The 12,158-nt window shown below is 35.1% G+C and overlaps 1 protein-coding gene across 1 annotated transcript; it reads right to left on the reverse strand.

Annotated features, from left to right (window-relative positions):
• Window positions 1-1,412: 1,412 nt before the first annotated feature.
• On the reverse strand, window positions 1,413-11,755 carry LOC110728825 (protein SRG1-like). The gene is made up of 4 exons (XM_021908492.1): window positions 11,326-11,755; window positions 10,447-10,694; window positions 2,461-2,785; window positions 1,413-1,893 (listed from the first exon to the last, which is right to left on the reverse strand). The coding sequence occupies exons 1-4, from the start codon at window positions 11,599-11,601 to the stop codon at window positions 1,627-1,629; spliced, it is 1,116 nt and encodes a 371-aa protein (XP_021764184.1). The 5' UTR covers window positions 11,602-11,755; the 3' UTR covers window positions 1,413-1,626.
• Between the last annotated feature and the right edge of the window lie 403 nt (window positions 11,756-12,158).

The raw sequence follows: 12,158 nt of genomic DNA on the forward strand, positions 1-12,158 counted from the left end.
GCGCTACGTTGAGATATAATAATAAATAAAAATTTATAAGAGCGTCACATAGTAAAATGTTATATTTTAGCCAATGAAAAAAAGAATTGCCTCGTGTGGCCAGCTAAGACACACCAAAACACTAACCAAGTAACCCCTAATCGATTAAGTAACCATTGACCAACCGAGTAACCCCTGACCAAGTAATCCCGGCCACACGGTGTGACCAGTCACGTATAAAATTTTGTGAAATTAAATATTATCTTTTCATATTAGGAATTTTATCTAAATATGAAAAACAAACTTAATAATTCATTCCTTTCAAAAAAAAAAAAAAAAAAAAAAACTTAATAATTCATTTTATAATATTAAAAAAATTGAAGTAATACCATTCAAAAAAAAATGAAGTATTAAACAGGTGAATATCACAAAGTTTATGAGATAAGTATATATTTAGTAAAATATTTTGTTTGAAAAAATACAAAAAAACCGTGCATCGCACAGGCTTTATTTAGTATCTTATATTTAAAAATTATCTCCTTATTTACATATATTTAACACGTAAAATTTAACAAAATTTTGGTGTCCGCAAATGCCCCCTCAAGACCGCCGTGGAGATTTGATATAATATGCAACATGGTCTCGAAATTTTTCTTATATAATTTAAAAGCAAATTTGACATGCCCCCATTGATTCCACATATTTTGAAACTTGGAGAACGGAGATGAAGAGCGAAAATTGTCCCACCAAGCGTGCTAAATTTGTAAACACAAATTTTAAATTTAAAAATTATAGATTTAAAATAAATGAAACAAAGTGTTAATTCTATTGATTTGATAATTTTCTAGGTACAATATCTAATTTGCTCCTCTGATTCGATCTCCACTTTAGGTTTGACTTGTTTCATAGGCTGACTTGAATTTCGATCAAAGGTCGACGAGGCTTGATCACGAATAAGATAATTGATGCAAAACTTTGACTTGGGTTTTTGATTGAGGGTTGATCGATGAGGCTTGATCTCGATTTAAGATTGTTGATGTAGACCTTTGGGTTGAATTCTTGATTGAGGGCTGATGAGAGGCTTGATCTCTATCGAAAATATTTGATGTAGAGGCACGAATTTATGATGTGCTTGATGATTTGATGTTCTTCTCTTCTCCGTGTTGAGGATCGTCGAGGCTTGATATCTTATACGGATGATCTTCTAGACTAGAGAATATTTCTATTGAGAGGTTTAAAGTTTTTGACAATTGAGTAGATGGGGCTTGAAATTTTTCTCTAAACAAGAAAACTCGAGAGTAAAATGGGCAAAACTGCCTAATTTTCCGTACCATGCGCGCAAGGACCAATGTTGCGATCGATGTTGCATGTCACAACCCCCCACACACACACCATCACTACGTACCCTTTCGGAAACAACCACCACAAACAAATTAAAGATGGAGGAGTAATATATAAAATGAAGTGTTTTTTTGTAGTTTATTGTCTATCATCATAAACTATTATTTGGAAACAAACTCATACATTGTTTTCATAAGAGACGAGCTTATTTTCCCTCAAGCTTAATTTCAAACACTCCGAGTAATAAAACTCGTGCTACCCACAATACATACATTCATAGATCTGCCTACTAGGCTTTGCATATTTTTAACTGGTGTTGAGATCCCCTTGTTGTAATCTCATAACATCTAGATATGATTTTCCATTTAGCTTTCTTGCAAAGAACCCCCTGTAGTATTGTTTCAATGGTTCCGTTCGGAAAAGTGGAGGGTTAAGGGGACCAACAATGCTCTTAGCTGGTCCTAATTCATAATCAATGTTGGAGCTATGAAATGTAGCAACTGATATTCTCTCTTTCGTCGAGTTCACTGTTGCCCTGTGCTCAATACTTCGATATATTCCATTGCTCAAAATCTGTCAACCAACAAGGAAGTTAATCTACATGCTTCTATTAGGGAAGACCATTATGTTTTACTCCGTATTAATACTTAATCCATCCGTTTTTAAATACTTGCTCCACTTTCTATTTCCGGCCGCTTTTAAATACTTGCTCCATTTTCTTATTTGGAAAGCTTTTACAATATTTAATTTATTTCTCTCAACTAGTGGACCCTACATATATTATATTTATTAATTTTATATTCTCTCTCCTTCAATTCTCTCAACTGCTTTTGCTTTTAAAAATGTTTTATTATTTTACCTACTCCACCACCTCCATATTTTATTACTTACTTTAAAATCTCCTAAAACTCCGCGCATGGAGAAATGGAGCATGTATTTACAACGGAGGGAGTATATGTTTATAAAGGGATCACTTTCTCTCTTGTTGAGTTTATCCCGTTCTCACCTTCAGTTTAAAACACATGAGCTAGGTAGCAATATCAAAAGAGAATTGTGTGAATACTGTCAATAGTGTAAACGTTGTAATATTAAAGAACAGATAAAGTATGTTAATTTAAGTATTGTTGTTAACAAGCATACCTCCATACAGTCTCCAAGGTTTACCACAAAAGCATTCTCAAGGGGTATAACGGGCACCCAATTCCCATCTTTCTTAACTTGGAGGCCTTGGATGTCATTCAGTTGGTAAAGGATTGTGAGGGAATCTGCATCCGAGTGAGGCGTGATCCCTATAGCTTTGTGAGGCTCGGGACATGGTGGATAGTAATTCATTCTTATGGATTGCCATCCTTCACCGAATAACTCTACCATCTCGCCCTCGTTGATCCCTAGTGCTTTAGCCATATGATTCAAGATAGTCTGAGCCAAGCCCTTCATTGCTACTGCATAAGCTTCCATGATAACCCTATCACACATTAATATAATCATATAAATGTACTTGTGGTGGCCTAGGAGCAAGGTGAGCAATTGTTAAATCGCTCAATAATAATAACATAATGTAATGGAAACAATTTCTACAAACATATATATATTGCATTAGCACATGTACAATCTAGTATTACATAAACAATCTCATTTATTAGTAGGTGGCCGAAAAAAGATTTGTAACATTGAATGTTTGGCCAAATATGCCATAAGCTGAAATAAAGTATATACAAATGGTATTATGTTAATAGATAATACAAGTATAAGTGTCATTGTTGATTTTTATTGCATTGGAAGTTTTAATTGATGTTGATCTATTATTTACGAAGTCCTTTTTCTATGGGTCAAACTCATTAGAAGTGAGGAATAATGATAAGGGAATCCTCACTCCCAAAGAGCCCTTAGAACACTACCAAAGGTGAACATTTTTTTTGCTCATGGGCATATTTGATGAGCAAAAAATATGATCATCAACCACAATAGTGAGCAAATGTCAAAAACCAAAAAAAATCCCATGGGCAAAATGAAAAACGCCCAAACTATGGGCATTTTCTTTGATGAACAGTAAAACGTGTGGGCCCCACACAGGCAGAAGAAAATAAAAAAAATTTGCTGGCCCCATATCAAAACGACGCGTTTTGATGAAGCAGCCTGAAAGGCGCTCGTCAAAACGCGTCATTTTGACGTTGCTAAATTTAAAAAAAAAAAAATTCTGCTTTGACTGAGCACGTCAGCGAGCTGGCCAAGGGGAAGAAGCCACATGGCATGCGCAATGTATTGTCCAATGAGAAAATTGTAGCCGTTTACAACGGTTACAATTTTTGTAATTGATTTTCTGAAAAAATTATTTAATAAAAAAAAATTACCAACGGTCATAAAATTAAATTCTCTATAAATAAACATGCATTTTGATATCTTTTGATATAATTTCGTAAACACTTTAAATCCTCCACATTTTTATTTTCTTAAGTATTTTAAAATTGTAGAAGAAGGTCTTTGTTGCAATTTACACATATTCAGGTAATTTTTTTTTTAAAAAATATATAAATTCAGTTATGTATTAAAATTAGTATATATGTGATTTTTTGAAAAAAAAAATATACATTATGTAATTGAAGAAAGTTGTTGATATTTTCTTTATACATTACTAAATTTGTAGTTAATAAAGTGTTGCAAATATTGGGCATTTTTTTTTAATATATAAATGTAGTTATGCATTGAAATTAGTATATATGTGATTTTATGAAAAATATATATATATATATATATATATATATATATATATATATATATATATATATATATATATATATTGTAGACCATGTAATGGAATTGCATTATGCAATTGAAGAAAGTTGTTGATATTTTCTTTATACATTACGAAATTTGTAGTTAATAAAGTGTTGCAAATATTGGTTAAATTTATTTTAAATAATAAACGTAGTTATGTATTAAAATTGGTATATATGTGATTTTTTCAAAAAAAAATGTATGATGGCCATGTAATGTAATTTCATTATGTAATTGAAGAAAGTTGTTGATATTTTCTTTATACATTACTAAATTTGTAGGTAATAAAGTGTTGCAATTATTGGTTAATTATTTTTTTTAATATATAAATGTAGTTATGTATTAAAATTAGTATATATGTGATTTTTTGAAAAAAAAAATAATATAGACCATGTAATGTAATTGCATTATGTAATTGAAGAAAGTTGTTGATATTTTTTTGGATTTGTTGTCATTTTAATTTGTTTTTTAAATTAATGTTTGTAAAAATATTTATCTTTTGTTTTTTGATGCAGAATCTTTTAATGGATCCAAACAACCCAAATTTCCGACAAAAATTTCCGGGTTTTAGTGATGATTTCCTAACTAATCCCGAGTTTCAATTGTTCTTGCAAAGAATGGGCAATACGTCTTCGTAACCACCTCCACTGCATCAGACACCCACTGAGTTTCCCCTACAAAACCCTGCTAATGAAGATCATACACCTGAAACTGATCTTGATAGTAACACACTCTTCGATGAGAGCGAAGAGGAAAGCGTACCAGAGACGCCGCAGTATCCTCCACCAGTTCGCAGATTGGAACCCAACCAGGTTCCTGCACGAGCGACTCGTATTTGGTCTGTTATGAAAGATGAAACTCTGATTGGGTTGTACTTGTAGCTCAGCGAGGATGCTATTAAAGGTATGAGCCAGAAAGCAACTTCCCTATGGCGCAATGTACACGCAACATATCAAACTGCTCACTCGGAGAAGCCGCATATAATTCCACCAAGACCTATGAAGAGTCTGACGTCCCACTGGAGAAGGTTGGCAGCAGACGCACTATAGTGGATTTCTTGCTATGATGAAGCGGGTAGACTGTCGGAGGGAGGGAGTGGTTACAACGAAGCTGACCGTTTAAAAAGTTCTTCGAAACTTTTTCATCTCTCCCAAGGTCGCAAATTCACTTATCATCACGCAATTGAAATGCTTAACAAAGATCCAAAGTGGAGGCCAAAGGTGAGATGGTCCATGTCAAAGAAGGAAAGAAAAGACGCTTGTGATGCTGAGGAGGAAGGTAGTGCTGGAAGTGGGAAGAGGTCCAGATATAATGTAGGGGATGAAACCCCTACGGATGGTTTTTCATCTGGAGGTTTACAACGACCAAAGGGTGTGAAGAAAGCAAAGGCGAAGCGTAAAGGGAAAGCAGTAGCAACAGAAAGTGGTTCGTCTGAGCTTAGCAAACGAATGAAGGAATTCGCTACAATTCGCGAGAGGGAGGCCATTCTGAAGGAAGAGAGGATAAAAATTGAAAAGGACAAGGAACAGAGGAAAAGGGAGGAACTTGACATTCACAAGATGAGAACCATGTTTGATATGCTGCAAATTCTGAAGAATTCGCCTACGCCACTGACTCCTCAAGAAAAGGCATACAAGGATTTTTTACTGGGTAAATTACAAGGCTTTTAAGCTTGTTTGGTTGTTTTAGTTCTACTCTTGTATTAGTTAAGTTTAACATTATGCGCAATGTAGTATTTTATTTTTAAGTTGTATTAGTGGTGTGGTTAATTTCAATGTAAGATGTACACTTGTATTCTGATTTTCCAATATTGAATGACAAGTTGTTTAACAAGTTGATTTCAGTTGTCATTGATACCGACATAATTGCTTTAAATCTTTGTCATTGTGTAGTCACTTCTTTCTGAATTCACTTTATTAGAATGCTTTAACTTTGTGTCATTGATACCGACATAATTGCTTTAAATCTTTTTCATTGTGTAGTCACATTTTTCTGTTTTCACTTTATCAGAATGCTTTAACTTTGTGTCATTAATACCGACATAATTGCACTCGAGATTTGTCACTGTCAACTAGCATAGTATACCTATTTCGTGGCTGAAAATTTGATTTCTTTACTTTGTGTGGTCATTCGGATTTGTAACCACATATTCATTTGATATATTTGCTATATATAGTAGGCATGGCACATATCCACAACCACACCAATTCATCAAGTAACAATATTAATACATGATGTATTCTAGACCATCAACAAGCTCAAGCTCAAGTTCATCTTCTTCAAATACTGAAGAATATGATCAACTTGTTGATGAACTCTTCACATACCAACCCCCATCTGTCCTCATGCCCCAAACACAATCCCAACACACTACAAAAACACCTAGAGGGGGTACGAATAGAAGAGATGGGAAATTGGACATGTTAGGCTGTTTAATGATTACTTTTCCGATAATCCTGTGTACAACACCACCCAATTTAGAAGAAGATTTCGTATGCAACGACCTTTGTTTGTACGTATAATGAACAAGGTCGTTGAAGGTGATGTTTACTTCCAGCAGCGTAGGGATGCAGCTGGAAGGTTAGGTTTATCACCTCTGCAAAAATGTACAGCGGCGATAAAAATGTTAGGCTACGGCATGGTTGCGGACGCCGTGGATGAATACGTTCGAATCAGTCAGTCAACCGCTCAAGTTGCCCTTCAACGTTTTTGTGCCGAGGTCATTGATCAGTTCGGAACCGATTACATGCGAAACCCTACACCTGATGAATTGGCCCGAATACTGCATCAAAATGAACAGCGTGGTTTTCCAGGCATGATAGGCAGCATTGATTGCATGCATTGGGAGTGGAAGAACTGTCCAACGGCTTGGAAAGCGCAGTACCCCGGTAGGAACAAGAAAGCAACGCTAATACTGGAAGCCGTTGCAGATCAGGATTTATGGATATGGCATTCCTTCTTTGGTATTCCTGGATCTTGTAATGACCTTAATGCCTTATACCATTCACCAGTGTTCGATGAGGTTTTGCATGGTCGAGCTCCTCCGATAAATTTTACAGTTAACGGCCATGAATACAACATGGCATATTACTTAGCCGACGGCATTTATCCGAAGTGGGCAACTTTTGTTCAGGGTATCACAACCCCTCAACTTCAGAAAGATAAAATGTTCGCTGACCACCAGACTGCTGCTCGAAAGGACGTTGAAAGAGCATTCGGTGTTTTGCAAGCTCGATTTGCAATAATACGAAAACCGTCACTGGCGTACGATGAGGACATACTGCGGGACATAATGAAAGCATGTATCATTATGCACAACATGATTGTTGAAGATGAGCGCCACAACTACACTCAAGCCGAAGTTCTAAGAGCCTTCTACGAAGAAGATCAACAAGAATTAACACCAGCATCAACGTCTACAACGCCACCGTTTGAATTCAACGTAGGTCGACCTACCAACTTTGACTTCGACGCATTTCTACAGCGAAAAGCTTCCCTCCGTGATAGAGAAATTCATCTATCTCTGAAACGTGATTTAGTCGAACATATTTGGCAACGATACGGGCCACGTAATTAGGGAGAAATTAGCACGACTTAAATAAGGCCAAGTACTATGGCGTACCTACTTTTTCGTACGCAGTCGAGTTTTTTTTTAGTTGTTTTGTTTATTTTAATTCCTAAGTTTAATTACGCATGACGTTGCAAATGTAATTGGTTCCTAGTATTGTACCGCTATTTAAAATAAATAAAAATATTTAAGAAATTTTGAGCTTTTTTTTTACAATTATTTCATATAACTTACTTAATTTAACGACAAATTTTAACGATTAAAAAGACACAAATAAAAAAAATAAGTTACACAAATTTAAACTAGTTTTTATTTTTTGAGAGTAATGTTGTTAAAATATAAATGAAATTAATAAATAAAGAAGTGTTGTATATGAGAGAGAAAGTAATGGTGGGGTATTGAAAAAGTAAGAGAGAGAGAATGGTGGGTGAGCATTTTTTTTTGCTCACCATTGGGAGAGAAATTGTGAAAAATATTTGCCCATGGGCAAAATTAATTTGTTGAGAGAGAAAGTGGGTAGAGAGAGTGTGGATGAGTATTTTTTTTGCTCACCATTAAAGATTTGATCTCATGACCTTATAGTCATGATCCACGCTAAATCTTGTCAAACCTTTCTTGATAATAATCCTTAGCTTTATGGATTTTTCTTACGATAAAACGACATCAATATTATCCATAATACTTCCAATTAAAGATTTGTTTTATACGGAGTATGAGGTGAAGAGATGGATAAGATACACAACTATATAATGTTTTGTAAACGACACTTCAAATTTAATGTCATCCCTATCGTTGTCTATGCGGGCTTGCATGGCTCTTATCTACTGTTGTCTATTGTTGTAGAAAAAGCAATCACCGCAACATAAGAAAATTATCGGTATTCTCTTCCCTCCGTATTTTAATAAGTGTTACACTTACCAAATATATTGTTTTAATAAATGTTACATTTCATTTTTTTTAGCAAAAAATTACATTTTAATACTACCTCCGGTTTTTTTATGTGCAACCTTTGGCACATAAAACGGTTCACGAGGCAAAAGATTGAAGGGCAAAGGTTAAGAAAGTATAATGGTGATTAATATATTATAGGAGTATGTAATTAAGGTGGAGAATGTTTGGATAATTAATCAAACCACCCACTGCCACCACCAAGACCAGCCACCACCGCCGCCGCCTTCACCACCACCACCGTCAGCTTCACCACCACCGCCGTCGGCTTCACCACCACCACTACCACCCCCACAAAACCACCACCACAACCAACCCCACGAAACCACCACCACCCTCACGTCTTTCCCTCTTTTTTTCGGCAGCCCCCTCCCTAACCAAAAAACCCAGATCTAACCCAGACCACCTAGACCCACATCTAACCCAGACTACCCCACCACCTAGACCCACATCTAACCCAGACCACCCCACCACCCACGCCACCAAGACCCAACCCTAACCCAGACCACCCCACCACCCAAACCCACCTCTAACCCAGACCACCCTACCACCCAAACCCACCTCTAACCCAGAAAATCAAAATCAAAACCCAGAAAATCAAAATCAAAGATGAAAGAGAGAAAGCCGGTGGTCATAGGGAGCAACAATTGGGCCGGAATCGTCACCGGTATCCGAGAACCCATCACCCGGGCGCCGTGAACAAACTTGGAGGCGTTACCATTCTTACAGAAACCTCTAGAATAGTAAAGACAAGGTTTAAAACCAAACCCAGAAAGGGTAAGCACCCATTGAATCACTTCTACAACCTGGGGTCATTGCTAAATCAATGGAAGAAGATACTTGATCAAAAAACTCCACATTTTTCGAAAAAGGGTTGTTCAAGAAAACCAGATTTTGTTCCTGTAAATGGTAATCATCCAGGAAGAGAGAGAGAAAGTGGGTTAGGTCTAGAAATGGTAATAGGGGGAGAACGCCGGTGGTCATAGGGAGAGAGAATGGTAGTGGGAGGGGCGGTGGTCGTGACTCTTGAGGGAGAAGGGTGATGAAGAAGGTGAAGGTGAAAGAGATGAAAAGATGAAAGGGTGAAGCAGAGATGAAGAGGGTGAATGGGTGGTGGGTAGATGAGTAAATAGGTGGGTAAAATTAGGTTAATGATTTTAGATTAGACAAAAACGTTATTGTGATTAAAATAAGATAAGGGTAACATTAAGAAAATCAGAATTTTTAAGTAAGGGTAAATTTGTAATTTTCAGGGTTTTTGTTTACTAAAAATAGAAAGTTACACATAATAGTGAGCGGACCAAAATGGCAAAAGTTGCACATAAAAAAAATCGGAGGTAGTATTATAATTTTTCCTTTCATAGTCCCCACTCAAACCCACTACTACTTTTTTTTTATTATTATTTCTTTCCTCTCATATTCATTACTTTTCAATAGATTAAACTATTAAACCCATTATCCTTTTTCTACAATTTTAATAATCCAACTACCCTACTTACCTCTTATTTTGTTTAACTCAATTAAATTGACTAAAACTATATACCGATCAAAGTGTAACAGTTATTAAAACACGGAGGGAGTAATATTTTCCGACTTATCTTATCTTTAAATTTGCTGTACAAAAATAGTCACCACAACATGAAAATTATTAGTAATGCATGTGGGCCGACTTATTTGACATAATTGAAATAACTACCTTGTTAAGTTTGCAATAAATAAATAATTTATGTCTCACATAAAATACCTTTTAATTGCAAATTAAACGAGAGGTAATAATTTAGAAATAGAATTTGTCTGATTTTTTCATCTGATTAAAGAAAGAGCTAGAGAAGAACCTGATATTTTGAGGCAAATTATTGAAAAGATGAGGCTTTCTTAATTTAGGAGGAAGAGTAATTACGTAGAACATATCACACCAATCAAGTTTTTGGTCTTCCGAAACCACAAACAACTGCCCAAATCCCTCATGATTGTCTTCTTGTTGCCATAATTTCTTCTTTTCCTCCATTGGAAGCTTCAAAAAATTAGTTACCTCTTCCTTGAATGTTTCTAGCAATGAAATGCTAACCCCATGGTTTATCACCTGCCAAAATTGTTGAACACATTAGATTGGTTTAGCTGTATACTTCCTCAGTTTTCTTTTAAATACAACACATCACCTTTTCGGCACGCACTTTAAAAAAGAGATTAAGTAATGTAAACGGACAAATTAATCAAAATAATTTATACACTTATTACTTAACCTTTCTATAATCTTGATGTTAAAATTATTTTGATAAAATAGTTTGTTTATATAGTCTAATCATCTCTCAAAAAAGCGTGTCAAAAAGGCATAATGCATTTAAAAGAAAACAGAGGAAGTACTTATATTTTTCATATCTAAATTCACAAATTCTTGAATAAGGCAGTTTTAACTTTCGTTCATTGTAAGACTGGTTACAATTATCCTAAAATGATTTAAAGTTGTCAGTATTACCGTATACTGTATAAAAGTTCCCATTTTTAACATTTATTACCCTTTAAAAACATTCATACTCCGTAATAATGTATTTAATTGATTAATCATATTAGCCTTTATAACATATATCCAATAGAAAATACACATTAAAATACAATCAAATTTATTACAAATTAAAAGTTACGCTTAGATTAATGAGTTAAAGCTACAGCGAAATAGCATTAAGAGGTGTGTAAGTGGAAGGAAAAATATGTACCTGGAAAAATCCCCACTCTTTGCAAGCAAGATGAAGTTTGTCTAATTCAGAGTCCTTAGAATAACCATGAAGAAGCCTTTGAAGGTCAATCACCGGAACTGATACCGGGGATGTTTGATTAATCGGACAGTCCATCGTTGAGTCGTTGTCGTTCTCTTGAACTCTCACGTACCTAGAAGGAACATGGGTGGTGGACTCCTTAGCTAGCTCTTGTACGCTTGGCACTATAACAGATTTTCCAAAGTTAACCACTTCTACTGTTTTGTTATTCTCCATCCTTTTTTATTATGTTCCAATCTACCTAAACCTTATGAATGAAGTAAAATAAGAAGTATACTTGTATGATATTTCGTCTTCAATGAATATATGCAAACGATTATTCTACACCACAATATTAGTTTTTAGCTGAGTTAATGTTGTCGTTTGTCCTTTTTTGAATTATATACAAGTATATGAAATTTCAATGATACTTATATTACATTTATTTTGAAATTTAAACATTTTTTTAGTAGCTTTTTGTTGATTGTCATGCCACAAGATAGCAAAACTTGATATTCTAATTTTTTACCAAGTGTTGCGCCACGTAGATGACAAATAGGTATTATTGTGACATATTGTGACAAATAATTTATACACGTAGTGCTTAACCTTTTCGACACGTACTATAATCTTGGTGTTAAACTTGAATTTTCTCCTTTTTGTTGCAAAGGTCTTTTTTATAAAAAAAGAGGGCACAAAAAGGTCTTTTTATCGGATTTGGGTTGTGGCAAGGGTCCTTTGACCGAATTCCGACCATTGATTTTTTTCCCGGTAAAGTCACGTGCATTGCACGT

Source organism: Chenopodium quinoa, unplaced genomic scaffold (genome assembly GCF_001683475.1).
Source record: "Chenopodium quinoa cultivar QQ74 unplaced genomic scaffold, ASM168347v1, whole genome shotgun sequence".
In the NCBI taxonomy this organism is placed as follows: Eukaryota; Viridiplantae; Streptophyta; class Magnoliopsida; order Caryophyllales; family Amaranthaceae; genus Chenopodium; species Chenopodium quinoa.